The sequence below is a fragment of the Sinocyclocheilus grahami genome, unplaced genomic scaffold (assembly GCF_001515645.1).
Source record: "Sinocyclocheilus grahami isolate Dianchi unplaced genomic scaffold, SAMN03320097.WGS_v1.1 scaffold1294.1, whole genome shotgun sequence".
Lineage (NCBI taxonomy): Eukaryota > Metazoa > Chordata > Actinopteri > Cypriniformes > Cyprinidae > Sinocyclocheilus > Sinocyclocheilus grahami.
The window spans coordinates 216062-231137 of record NW_015506473.1 but is presented as its reverse complement, the minus strand read 5'-3'; the positions used below and the strand labels follow the sequence as shown (position 1 = coordinate 231137).

The 15076-nt window shown below is 38.1% G+C and overlaps 1 protein-coding gene across 1 annotated transcript in view; it reads left to right on the top strand.

The window, feature by feature from the left end:
- Positions 1-10868, top strand: part of axin1 (axin 1) — a 42019-nt gene extending 31151 nt beyond the window's left edge. The window contains exons 5-10 of the mRNA XM_016254919.1: positions 3537-3674; positions 6161-6702; positions 7866-8036; positions 8227-8475; positions 10465-10647; positions 10760-10868. Of these exons, the coding sequence (XP_016110405.1) occupies positions 3537-3674; positions 6161-6702; positions 7866-8036; positions 8227-8475; positions 10465-10647; positions 10760-10868 (1392 nt within the window). The remainder of the gene's footprint in view (positions 1-3536; positions 3675-6160; positions 6703-7865; positions 8037-8226; positions 8476-10464; positions 10648-10759) is intronic.
- Positions 10869-15076: the final 4208 nt, after the last annotated feature.

Here is a 15076-nt window from a genome sequence, read left to right as displayed (position 1 = left end):
ACTTGTTGGGTCTTTCCCAAAAAGACTCATGGCTGTATTCGATCAAAAGGGTGCTTCTACTAAATACTGAGCAAAGGGTCTGAATACTTAGGACCATGTGATATTTCAGTTTTTCTTTTTTAATAAATCTGCAAAAATGTCAACAATTCTGTGTTTTTCTGTCAATATGGGGTGCTGTGTGTACATTAATGAGGAAAAAAAATTAACTTAAATGATTTTAGCAAATGGCTGCAATATAACAAAGAGTGAAAAATTTAAGGGGGGTCTGAATACTTTCCGTACCCACTGTATATAAAAAAAAGCAGATTTTCCCTAATGGCTGCTTTTTTGTTTAACTGAAGAAAGAACATTGTATGAGTGAAGAATCTTTATTTTCTGATGAACTGTTGACTTTTAATTGTTATTACTCCACTTTGCTCAGGTTTTATCTTGTACATTGTTCATATTATTTTTATGGTTCTAAAGCTTTAACACGCTCTCGCTGGGATGTTTTTTTCCCCATTTGGTTGCATTCGTGCGTTCGGTCTCTGTTAAGTTTAAAAGGCTTTCTTATATTCTGTAAGCGTGGTCTGCGGCAGGGAGGCAGTGTTAGTAACCAAAACGCCTTGTCAAGACTTGACAGATTCTGCAGTTCCACTGGGCATATAACCGTGTGGGCTGCGGAGGAGACTGATGAATCTTAAGTAAACAGAAGGCCAGAACAAAGAGAGCTGAAACCGACTTTAGATCAGATTTGGCCCTGTAATCAAAATTTTAACGGCTCCTGTAAGGTTTTATTGGACCTTGTCCAGGCACTGCCTGCAACTATTTTTCTTCATGTGTCTGTCCTCCTCCCCCGTCTCTTTTCTCCTTCCAGACTTCTGGAATAATACATTTCCTGAACTTAAGTTGTTTAGAGTCCTGGTGGCTTGAGAGCAAAAAATAGCATAATAAAATGTATATGCACCTTTCACCTGTGCCACCTAATCTGCTCAGATAAAGAGTGATTATCTGATATTCAGCTCTTCGTTTTAAGTTTTGGGTTCATGTTGCAAGCTCAATGTGTGAAGGTGGATAGTGTTTTTTTTTTGTTTGTTTTTTTAATTTTCCCTCAGTTGGATTGAGTTTTCAAAAAGTTCTGTTAGGATCATGAATCATTGTGCTGTCACTGACGGTACACTAGAGGGAGACAGTGTGTATGAGTGTAGTTTATCCAGGAATAAATTGCATTTTAACTAGGGTTGGGCATCGTTTTAATTTTATCGATTCTGATTCTTATCGATTCCTAGTTTCGATTCCAATAAGAAAAAAAAATCCAATATAAAAAAAATTAAGACAAACATTTAGATTTAAACATTTAGACATTTATTCTGTCTTTTTAGAAAGCGTTCTGTTGCAGCTGAATAACGCGAGCAAAAATCCTACCTACAGAAAACTGCAAGAGGAATTTTTTGCCTATGCTTTAAAAAAAAAAAAAACACCGCAAAAACAACTAGATTAATATAAATTTCAAATATTCAAGTGTTAAAGACAAGTAAACAGTCAGTAATAAGATAGGAACAAACAAATCAATTAGCAATATCATAAATACAACTGAACAAAATTTCAGGTACAGAAACTGTAATTAAAAGTTTAAAAACACTGCATAGTTTTCTTTTCATAAATAAAATATAGATTAATCAATTCATGTTATTAAATATATTCAGTCAAGATCAGTGAATGATTTACTTTTATTCTTTGATTAATATTAATGACAGGCAGCACGTTTACATTTACATTTACATTTACATTTAGTCATTTAGCAGACGCTTTTATCCAAAGCGACTTACAATTGGGGGATACATAAAGCGATTCTACTTAAAGAGGCAAACAGACACAAGAAGTGGTTGTAATACCAAGTTCTTAGACATTGTTCAAATAAGTACAAGCTAGAAAGAGAAGGAATAAATAAAGAGAGAGATTTTATTTGTTTATGATGATATACTGACGTAGTTTTGTGCATATTGGTCGACAAATATGCAAGAAGTCAGTTTCGGCCCGGAAAACACTTTTTCTACAGTGGAAATACACGGAACGGGTCGAGAACGGACACAAACCGTGAACCCGTACCATGACCTCTGTGCTCGCGCTTGCACTTCGTGTGCGCTGCACGCAAACAGGGCGCAAGTTCTTTCCGTTCCTGCACTTAAATAGTTTTTAATCACATTAAAATGCGAACGCAGGAATCGTTAAGCAGAATTGAAATGCACGCGTCTTATCGAATGCCCGGTTCTTGGAAATTTGGAACCAGTTTTTGATAACCAACCCTAATTTTAACACATTAAAATAGAAGATAATTTTTTAAAATTGTAATAATGATTCACAGTATTACTGTTTTTACAGTATTTTTAATCAAATATATGAGCCTTGATGAGCACAAGACACTTTCAGAAACGTAAAAAAAAAAAAAAAAACTTTTGAACAATAGTGTATTTAAAAAAAAAAAAGTTTCTCTCCTTTACCTATATTAGTGCATTTCATTATGTCCTTGTTGTTGTTGTACTACAACATGTAATATAAATGTAGTTTTTTTTTAATTTAGGGTGATCACATCTAAATTACATCTTGCGATCTGTTCATTTGATTATTTTTAATGTCTGTTACAAAATAAACATTTGATTTAAGCCTTTTCAGACATTCAAATAACAAATAATAACTGCTCAGCCAGTCCCTCATTCTGAGTCAGCAACAACAGCGCAACGTGAAACAATAGTTCAAAAGCAGATGCAGTTTGATTACGTAATTAAATGTTCTAATCGCGCCGGTTTGATTTTACATGTCAAAGGGATAATATTTCATAACTACTTTCTCTGACAACCACATCGAAATGTAGGAGTAAATTCCTTGATCTGTGTTACCGTTTCATGTGTGTACAGAATACAGGAGTTACATGCAACATTATGATGATTGACATGGGGATAACTATAGCCATATTTAGAATTCTCACAGCTGTAAACAGTGACAGCTGGTTGCCAACAGTTTAACTTATTTCGTGGAGCTGTTTTTGACCGAAGTAACATCAAGTGATTGACGATTTATTACAGCTGCTGTTTAAATGTTTTAACTAATTAGATTAGAAACATCATTAAAAAACGGATAGAAAAAACATGCAATTTGCCTAAAAACATGCAGTTTAAGTTTTTATTTCAGTGTTCAAATGTGATTTAAATAATTTATTAATAAACTTTATTTTTGGCTTCGGTTAAATGAAAATTTGGGTTTACAATTTATTTATTTTTCTCGATAAAAAAACTGCATCACTATTTCAGACTGGAACTGATTACTGAAGTCTGTGTACAGAAGCATTGCATTCATTCTCATCTAGTCAAATATTTTTCTGCCTAGCCTGTATTAATGTTCTTTTGCGTTCACTATTGTGTTTTAAACTGTCATGTATTATTGTTCCCTGTACATGCCTGTGTAATCAGCAGCTGTTGTTGTAGCTTCTTTTTTATAAGCGCATCACATTAATTGTGAATAGTGACCTTGAGTATTGACTCACATTGTCTTCCCATCAGCGCACAAACCGGATGCCAAAGGATATTCACGTTGAGCCAGAGAAGTTTGCAGCGGAGCTCATCAGCAGGCTGGAGGGGGTGCTGAGGGAACGTGAGGCGCAAGAAAAACTGGAAGAGCGGCTCAAGAGGGTTCGACTGGTGAGTGCATCTGAATCGTCACGTCACTGCCGTAGTTTGAGCTATAGTAGGTTTTTTTTTGTTTCCCCTTTTATCAAACACTGATGTCTCTGCCACTTCTGTTCATGAGCGAGACAGTCGGATGTGTTCTAAAGACTTCCTGTCTTATCAAGGAGGCTCCGCTCATTTCTTTCGTCTTTCTGTTCAGTGTCAGGTGAATCGCCTGCTGAGATTGAGCTACTTGCTAGTGTGCTTCAGTGTAATGACTTTGTTTGAAGTCAGCCGGGGCGTGAAGAAATGCTTGCGCACACCGCAAATGGGAATCTTTTTCCCGACTCAAAGCCAGGTGTTAAGTCTCAAGGAAGATTATTTATGTAGTTTGGCCTCCTGTAAGAGTAACTTCCATCACAGAACAGTGACTTTGAGTTATTAAGAGCCGAAGGAGGAATGGCATTTGTGTCCTAATTGATATTCTCACTGGTGCCTCAGCTTTCAGCAAACTTGTTTTAAGTTTTCTGTACCTATCAGCTGAGAAACCATCTTCTATATACAGCACTTGCTCTCTTTGCTCCACTGAGCAGGATGGACTCTGACAGTTAAACATGTTTTTGCCAGCAACTGAACCTTGACAAGTCTGAATAAACTCTGATATCACCATTCTAGGTGTTATTCAGTCATTTTCAGACAGAATTCAGTTTTTTATAGGTCGAGTAGACGCAATGAAAATTGGCTGCTTTGCGCATTGCGGTTGGATTTGTGTTGTCTCCCACCTCATCTCTTTTTCTTTTTTTTGGCATGATCTGTTAAAGATCATCCAGAGCGCTGACCCGCACAGCTGTTCAGTAAAAATAAAATTGTGCATGAGCCAAATCCTCAAAATTTGAAAGAGATTCAAAGCATTGCACACAAATGACCTGCTGTGGTTTCAGCTTTATTGACTTTCTCTATTATAAAACGAGAAGACGACCAAATTAAAAGGCACATTTGATGAAAAAGGAATTTGGATGGAAATAAATGAAAAATGTGACTGCATTGTTAACAGAGAATAAAATTTATATATATATATATACACACACACACACACACACTCTGTTACTACCGTTCACGAGGTTTTGGGTTTAAGGTTTTTTTTTTTTTTTTGAAGAGGTCTCATCCTCACCAAGGTGGCATCTATTTGATAAATAATATTCTGAAATATTATTACAATTTAAATTAATTTTTCTATTTAGAAACATTATCAATCTTCTCAATAAATTCTTCTCAATATTGAAAACAGTTGTGCTGCTAATTATTTATTATTAAATACTAATATTTTATGAAATTTGGATACCTTGATATTTTTTTTTTTTTAATAAATAGAAAGTTGACAAGAACAACATTTATTTGAAATATAAATCTTTGTAACAATACAATTCTCTTTATCGTGTCAATTTTGATTAATTTAATGCTTCGTTGCTGAATAAAAGTAATATATTTATTTTTCTTTTTTTTTTTTTTTACTTTTGAACGGTAGTGTATATAGTGAGCTGGCAATTCAGCGGTCAAGTGGAACACGTATGACATGTCGACTGATCACGAGAACTGTTCATATAAAATAATTTTAGTAGCTAGCAGTAAAGAGAATACACAAAGGCAGTTTACGAAACACTGTTCATAGTTTAGCCAACATCAACATAATGCAAGCAGCAATGACACTTCATTACAACTAACTAAATATAATAACTTGACACTGTTCCTTAAAAATGGTATTGATTGAAACAGTGGAACATTCACATAAAATGATTAATTTTTGTGGGGAAATCTTCTGCAAATGCCCCAACCTAGAGTGAAACAACCTGAATCTATAATATGCTAAATGTTATTCAGAATAAAGATATGGTGGGAACGCAGTTACAGTTTAATTCGATTTGTGTCATAACTGCTTTCATAGACAAAACTATGGTTTTTCATTGTCTGCTAGTAACAATACAGAATGTGACTAAAATGCAGTTTAGTCATCAGAACTAAGTGTTTTTTGCCAGTAAAATCAAAATCAAAGAATGGCACAACAAATTAGCAAGTAAAATCTAAAATCTTAAGAGAACAGGCATGTCAGATCATTTATAATCTAGAGAAAGGTCTGCTTGTCGAGAAGGGCTTTCATTATTAAAATTCATATTAAATTCATGTTTTGAGCAACAAGAGAATTTTCTCATGGCTGTTTCAGGCCATGATGTGTTTTCAGTGTGACCATAACAAAGGCATATCAATAGAATCTTTGGAAACCTATAAACGTAGGACCTCTGCTGGTTTAAACATTTTACTGCACAGTGATTCTACATCCCATTGTTTTCTACAGTAGACTTGCTTCCCCGGTCAAATTTTACTTATTCAGTCACTCATTAGAAAATGTGTTTTTTCTTTATTGAATAAGATGTTTTCAAATGCAGTTCAATGTAAATAACAATTTTTTTATTTTTTTTTTTTAAGTATCTTGTCATTATTCAATAATATCTTGTGTCCTGTAGGAAGAGGAAGGTGATGATGCAGACATCTCAACCGCTCCCTCCCTGGCCAATCACAGGGTTCCTCCTGCGGTCCATGTGCAGCATTATGGCGGTCGCTACTCTGAAATGAGCTACAATGGGCTGCAGCTACGGGACGCACATGAGGAAAACCCCGAGAGCATCCTGGATGAGCATGTGCAGCGTGTCATGAAAACCCCCGGTTGTCAATCTCCGGGCACAGGCCGCCACTCTCCGAAGTCCCGCTCCCCTGACGGGCTTCCCGCGGGCAAGATTTCCGGGGTGATGATGCCGCTGTCTGGTGGCCAAGGCAAGCACCAGGCTCGGCTAGGCCCAAAGGGTGAGGCAGCACACATGCACCATCACAAACACATTCACCACACACACTATGGGGGGAAACCCAAAGAACAGGTGGAGGTGGAAGCCACGAGGACGCACGGAGGATTCGCCTGGAACATGGAGCAACACCACTATGGATCCAAGACACGCAACTTTGCAGATGGAATGAGTGTCGGCCCCAATGCCATGGACCCAATGGGTTATGGGTATGCACCTCTATCTTTTTTTTTTTTCTACTGTTCAAAAGTGTGGAGTCAATAAGATTTTTTTTTTAATATTTTTGAAAAAGTAAAAACACTAATATTAGGAAATTTCATTACAATTTAAAATAACTGTTTTGTATTTTAAAGGGGTCCTATTATGCTCTTTTACAAAGTCTTGATTTTGTTTTGGGGGTGTACTAGAACAGGCTCTCATACTAGGTTGTTCGAAAAACACATTATTTTTCACATTTTACATTATTACAACACCTCTCTCCGCAGTCTGGCATGAACGGCTTGAATAGTTCCTGTATCAAATGAAGGCCCGCCATCTGAAATACGAAATGTGCTCTGATTGGTTAGCTGGGCCAGTGTGTGTTGTGATTGGCAGCACTCGGCGCCTGGTCGGGAAATGTCACGCCCCTTACCATAGCCGCCGCCTGCGAGCTCCAGTGTAAATATTGCGTCAAAATCAAATCAATTTGAGCGCGATTTAAACCCGGATGATTGTAACTACTCTTAAGTTCGTCTGCCTTGGGAAAGCTAACGTGTCTGCGACATAGTGATAACACTCGTTGCCTTCTCTAGTGCAGCTCAACCAGATCTCGTCCCATTCGTCAGTATTTGTGATATCACAAATCCCGGAAAATATGCGTTGTAGTCCAAACGAGACGTTCGTTGTAGTTTTTGAAAAGCTAAAATTTCTGTTAAATAAAATCTCCTTTTGAAGTGGACTTTGAGCTTTGTAACTTTTGCATATCTTTTTTTATACTCAAACAGCAACATTACAGACTAACTAAAGTTGAAAAAGTGAAAGCATAATAGGACCCCTTTGATATAATAAAGTGTCACATGATCCTTCAGAAATCATTCTAATTTGCTGCTCAAGAAACATTTCTTCTTATGATCAATTTTGAAAACAGTTGTGCTACTTAATATTTTTTGGAAACTTTCATTGATGAACAAAGTTGAAAAGAACAGCAGTTATTTGAAATATAATTATTTTGTAACACGTCTTTACTCTTTGCGGAATAAAAATGTATTTCTTTTCAAAAAAGGGAATTGTACTGACACCAAACTTTTGAATGGCAGTGTAACTTGGAGACATTTAATGAAGCCATTTGTCTCATTAGCTTCTGTGATTTTTATGTTCTCATGTCTCATTGTAGCAGTAAAGGAAGCACACTGTCAAAGCGTCCGGTCAGAAAAGGAGATGATGGTCGAAACTTTGAGATGCGAGAGCCCTTGCCCCTTGATGATATGGAGAGGAACCAGAAGATACTGCAGTGGATGATGGAGGGGGAGAAGGAAGCTGGACGCTATAAGAGGAGCCCTTATGGGTAGGAACCCTTACTCTGTGTAGTAATAGTAATAAAGGTGTCTAACCTTGAGCAATTCAAATAGTTTTGTTGAGAATTATGTCAGATAGATAACATTCAAAGCGCTTTACATAGAAGGGGGGAATCTCCTCAACCACCACTTGCATTGCAGATAGATAGATAGCTAATTTTGGTCTCGCTTATATCATAGGAGCATCTCTGGCTCCAAGAAGGCTCAGGGTCACGAGGTGTCGAGGCCCTGCTCGGTGGAGCGACCAGGGGCTGTGCACCCTTGGGTTACCGCTCAGCTCCGCAACAATGTGCAACCTTCCCATCCCTTCATCCAAGATCCAACCATGCCCCCCAACCCAGCCCCAAACCCACTTACCCAGCTGGAAGAGGCGCGCAGGCGGCTTGAGGAAGAGAGGAGGAAGTCTGGAACATTGCAAGCTAAGCAGAGGTGAGAAGACATGTCCACCACAAGATGATATTGCGTATGTCGTACATGGTGGCTTGATTTGTTATTGCATGACAATAATCTCATGCAATTTGCCTTTTGGTCAATGACACTTATTCTTGGGGCCAGATCTGTTTGAAAATGCACTAAAAAAGCACTTTGTACACAGTTACCTGAATTTCTCAATTGAGCATAATTTTGATATTTTTGGGGGAGAATGTTGAAAATGTCAGAATGAAACCAACATGAGCAAAGATTAAATTAAGCACTTTGCATTTACAAACTTTGCATTACAACCTACTTCATCTTGGAAGTTATCATCTTTGTCAGAAATCCCTCCATGACCCATAATGCACAATGCAAGCCTGTGTCCCCCCCCCCCCCCCCCTTCTTTCTAGTCGACATGCTCCCGCACACATTGTGGCTAGCTTAGGTGGATGCGTATAATAGGCGATGTGAGCCTTCGAACGCAGCCGGTGTGTCTAACTGAGTTGTTCCTCAGGTATGTGATGGAGGTGATTCAGAGGGGTCGCACCACTGTCAGGCCCGCTCTGTTCCCCATGCTCAGTGTGGTGCCCGCTGTCTCTGACATGGAGCTCTCCGAGGCCGAGTATGTCCTCCATGCTTCTCCATAGAGCGTAGCCCTTCCCTTCACCATCCCATGCTACCGATACATGCACCCTCACATGTTTGTCAGGGCTGTGCCTTCACGTAGTTCACTAACGCTTCTGTGTAGAGCTATCCAGACTTGTTTAGCCTATTCCACTGTTAAAGGAATAGTTCAACCAAAAATATAAATTTACTCACTAGATTTGGAAAAATGTATCATTGCATCACTTGCTCACCAGTGGATCCTCTGCAGTGAATGGGTGCCACCAGAATGAAAGTCCAGTCAAAAACATCACAATAATCCACATGACTCCAATCCATCAGTTAACATCTCGTCAATTAAAAAAGCTGCTTGTTTGTAAGAAACAAATCCATCATTAAGGCATTAACTTAAAACAGTTGGTTACAGCTAAAATATGAGTCTTCACTCCATAATATTGCTTTCTCCAGTAAAAAAAGTCATCTCTGAATCAGGAGAGAAATATGCACAGATCAAGCACCGCTTGCAGTTAAAAAACAGTTCTAAACAAATATGTTGGTGATTTTATGATATAAAAGGACAACAGGGGGATAGACTTTCATGGAGTATTCTGGATTATGGAATCCTGTTTTGGCTGGAAGCAATGGTTCAAAGTTAAAACGCCTTTATGATGGATTTGTTTCTTACAAACACGCAGCTTTTCACTTAATTTGTTAATTGATGGACTGGAGTCTTGTGGATTATTGTGATATTTTTATCCGCTCTTTGGATTCTTATTCGGACGGCACCCATTGACTGCAGAGGATTGACTGATGAACGTGATGTAATGCTAAATTTCTCCAAATTTCTTCTGATTAACAAGAATCTTGGCTGGCCTAAGGGTGAGTACATTTTCAGCATATACACATTTTTAGGTGAACTATTCCTTTAAGAATATAATATAGTTTTACCAGTTTTAGTACGTAGTTTCTTACAAATTTGGTTGCAGTGAAGTGTTGTTCCGGCGTATTAATCAATGATCAGCTGCAGGAGAATGAGAGGCCACGGATGAGTGCCTGCTTCTTATGCAGATATGCAGTTTAGTGACATCAAAGCTTTGGCGTGGATGAAATGAAAGCAGCACATGCCAGTGCCAGTGGTTTTTTTTTGTTTTTTGTTTTTTTCTGAGGAACATTTGTCAGGCATCTGGAATGCATTTTACTTGGTAACAGTAAACCAATCCTCTGACACCCACCAGCACTCATGCCCACTTCAAGCCCAGCAGAGCACGTACAAGAGCCTTTGAAATACGGCTCTGGTCCAGACATCCTTTCAGGACATTGTACTTCTCAGTTTAATTTTGTTCCTTTATTGTAGAACAAATGTTTGGTTTGTTTTTCAAGTGCCTCTCGGTTCATTTGCAGGCATAAGAACATGAAGAAGCAACCCTGTGAGAACATCATTGTGGCCTATTACTTCTGTGGAGAGCCCATCCCGTACAGGACATCCGTCAAAGGAAGGATCGTCACATTCACTGCATTATGCATTGATGTCAAAGGAGAACCGCTTCGAGCGGATGTCCTATACGACGATGCCTTCACATTGCGGTCTTTCGTTGATGTCGTGACATGCATAATTCCTCATCATGATGTTAGGGCAAAGGATGAGTGCGTCGATTTTATCAAACAAATATCTCGAGACGTTTGAGTGGCTTTGCAGGTGTGAGATCCGCAGCAGTGCTGTGATGCCTGTTAAGGAGCAGGGGAATGTGAGACTTGTGGAAGAGGACACGACGTTCTGGTCGTCCTGGGGTCCATCATCTGTCTAGTGCCATTGGACAATATACTGATCATGTTTACACTTACCTTAATGTATTTTACAGCGCAAGAAACACACAGAGAATTGTAGCCTTTTAGCTTAACACGGCTAAATGTGGTGCCTGGCGAGAATGAATTGTTTTAAAAATGTAGTTTTAGCCTTGTTGAGATCATGAAACACCAAAGAGGACAATCTACCACAGGAGTCGAATAAAATCCATTTGCGTTGTTTCAGCAACAAAAATTAAGCTCCTTCATTGAGTTTTCAGGCTGCGTGTTGTAATGAAACACTGAGAAGCGTACTAACCGCTAGGAAAGGCCTGGCAAGAGACCGAGCTAGACATGGTGCTGTAATTTCAGAATGCTCTGTTGATCTGGCATCCCATCTCCTCAACCCGAGTTTTTACATTTTTAAATTCCCAGTGTGGTTTGATTTAAGTTGCTGTTGTCGTCCATGTCTGTTCAGTGATTTGTCGTGTGTTCCCCACTTCAGTTAGAATTGTTTTAAGCTGTCGTCAACTTGAACAATATGGGTACTTGATGGAACATTTCTCATGTTTGTTTTGACTCATTTTAATAATGGTGTAAATGTCAACTGGGATGTAAAGAGTTAACTACTGTGAATAGCCTGGACGCGAGTTGCTCTCACTGAATGATGGATGACCTGTACATAGACATCACAGAGTGCCTTTCTGACCATTCTCATCTCTGATCCACTGTCTGCTCTCCTCACCCCATGTGTCCAGTACCAGGGACTTGCATTGTTTGAAAGTTTCTTAAGAACTTGTTTTTTTTTAATTTTTTTTAAGTTTCCTATGCGAAGAGCATCAACACACTTTAAGTCTTTCTATGTAAATATGTAAATTTTTTTAATGTGTCTTCAACTACAACCAGCAACCCAATTTGGATATTTAGTGCCCTGGTTCTGCTTAAGTGCGCCGAGTTGTACAGTTATCATTTTATGGTACTTTGGACAATAAAGACATGTAATAAAACATATGGAGTTCACTTGTAAATAATTTTTTGTATGAATTTGTTATTAATTATATATTTATATGCGGGTTGTAGTTATTTGGGTTAATTTATCCATGCATAAAATTAAGCCTTTCTCAAATTTTTTTTTAAACTGACTAAACAGATGATGGCGCTCTTGTATCCTAGCAACAGTTTCATGAGCTGCCAAGATCTCAAAGTGGGTGGCTGAGGCTCCACATACCCTGATAGCACACCGAGACGTTTATTTTACGTCTGCATTTACATCTTTCAGGTGTTTTTTTTTTTTGTTTTTTTCCTCGAGTATTTGCTCATCTGCAATACGTCTAGGACGTTTCCTGTCAGATGTCAAATAGTCGTTTAGAAGATGTCTTTAAGATGTTTATGATTTAGCCTCGAGTATTTGCTCATCTGCAATACGTCTAGGACGTTTCCTGTCAGATGTCAAATAGTCGTTTAGTATTAATATGTAAAACTGACATCTGAAAGATGTTTATCAGATATTTGTACACAGCAGATGCAGAGTACGTGCACTATTTGGGTAAGCGCTGAATTATGACAGATCATATAAAGTAAACCTACAAATGTCTTAATTGCAGTACAGAAGATTTTTTGGATCTTGGAAGAAAAATCAATTACTGAGCAAGTAAAAAGTGCTAAAATCAGTGTTCAAACCGTTGTCCTTGCACAGCTTGTATCAATAATCAAACTGCTTTACAGAGATGGCAACAACTCTGAGACTTGAAAGGATTTAAACCTGACCCAAAGTCACGCGCTAAAAAAATGCTCCTCCACAAGTAACATGCCATATCTTGTCTTTTTCAACTTTTAATAAAACAACCCCCTTTTGTCTCTAAATTTGATATATATGTGAATATGAGCAGGGTCTTTGTGGACATCCAGTCTGGCACTGTAGGGACTCTGAGTGCTTTGTTAGGAGGCTTTCTTTTGTAGACGGCACTTCTGAGACTTAATAGGAGGTCCTTGGAGGAAAAATAGCCACAAAAATGCATGGTGTGATGGACTCCTTTAAACTTGAACACATCATATAGTAGCTATAGCATGAGAAAATGATTTGATTGGTTTCTGCTTTGTTATAAAGGTGCATAATTTGTCTTGCAAATGATTGAGCCTGTTCCCTTAATGTATGTTCAGCTCTTTGTTTCTTTGAGGCTGATGGAGCTGTTACGTTTCATGTTTTCTTCACTTTCACATGTGAAAGTACCTTGAGGATGCTTGTTGATTAAGGTCACTCTCTCATATTGGACTTGCAATTAATTCTGGAATACTGTGCTTATGAAAGTTACGAAAACCGAGCTGCTTAATTGAAAAGGAAAGATCATTAGGGTGTTCTGTCGCAGTATCTAACCAAAGCCTAGAAGGACCAAATAAAAACAAAAAGACTTTCATTAAAAACAGATTAGCAGATGGTACATCTCCAGGATATACATATGCAGTGTTTTTCCTCAGCTTCGGTGGCCCCTATGCCCTCTGCGATCAAAGCTGTCGGGTAAATGTTTGATTTATGGCCCTCACTCATCAAATACTGATCTGACGCTGTGGTTCACACCTCTGATTAAAGCTGGATCGGATCAGACCAGTCTCACCGGCCCTGTCTCGGCTTCATCACAGTAATGATGACTCCTGCCCGCTGTGGCAGGTATAATGTGTTTTTGGGCCAGCCGCTCTGATGAGAAGCTTTCTCACTCCCTGCGCTTGTGTCAGAAACAGATTTTGTCATGCTGTACGAGTTCTGCTCAGTGTGCTCATTTTGTGAGTACCTCGACTACCAAGAACCAGGTTTCACACTTGAGCACACAATGCATTCAAAGTAGGAAGTGGGACTGGGTGACGCGTGGAGTGCACATGAATAAATTCGGGACAGGTATGATAGTTTCCAGACCTTTTCTTTAATACTTTTTTAATAACGGATAATATTTAGCAAACCGTGAACAAGATGAGACCATAAAAGTCTAAAAGTAGCAAACCAAAATGAGTATCCATGTTCCTATAATAAAAAGAAATCCCAAAATCTCTCAGTATAATCCTGAGGAATAAAGCTGGCTCTCATAGTACCTTGCTCAGGCTGGATTGGGCTAACATCAGTGGATCCTGCAGTCTCCATGGTTACCACAGTTCTGAAATGCACCTAGGTTTCTAATAGCTCCAATGATGAAAGTGCAAAATTGAATATTTAGGACAACACCCTAGAAAAAAAAATATGGACACATAGTTGTAATTCCCAGTTAGAACACGTCAACACTGTGCTAAATATTCACTGCAAAGGTGGCACAGAAGTGTTTCTGAAGTGGCATTTAAATGTCTTCACACTGTTTACTGCTGCACATTGGTGGCATAAATGCATTTACACAATTACAACTGACGCTAATTGCGTTATGCCAATGGATTAGAGCAGGCATAATTTAGTCTGGCTTGCAACTTTACACCAAATTTTGAGCAGCCTTAACTCAGCTGTGTAAAGAAACCTTTAATCTGCATGGTTTAGCAGCGCTAATGTTCACAAGATACACAGATAGCAAAACGCTTTCCTTGTGATGAATGACCTTACTTCCCACACATAGAGCCAATACCAAATATCAAAATAAACATTAATAATGTTTTTTTTAAAAACGGCAATCTGTGAAGAAAACTAGAAAATGTTTTATGTGCACAAACAATTGGAAGTGGTATTTGCTTCATAAGCAAATAAGTCTTCATATGAAACTTTTAAATAAGATTAATGTTCTTTCATTGCACTGTGGAAACCGTTTTTATGCACTGCTTATGTGGAGAGTTTTTTTTAATGTTTATTTTATGAAATGTAGGCATAATTATTCTCACAGTTGACTTGCTGAATGTGTGAAAGTGAACAACTAAATATAGTGTGTTCAGCTTCATAATGAGCTGCCTTTTAAAGATCACAAAACAGTGTTTTCTCAAAGGATCCATAGCTTTAATTCAACAAAATTCTCGTCAGTTTTCATAGAATAAGACTCATGTTCTTTTGCAGTGATTATATTGCAACAAATATATATGCTATCAACAATAACATCTATATTACTTTTGCAGTTGTTCAAGTGAGTTTGTGTTCAATAGTCTGTTATTATCATCGCAATAAACTTATCTTTGTTCAGTATGCTTACATTTGGGAGGGTTATGTGATCACTAAAAGCTAAAAGGCCAAACACTTTCGTCAGTACTCAATTTTGAATCTATCAAAAACGAT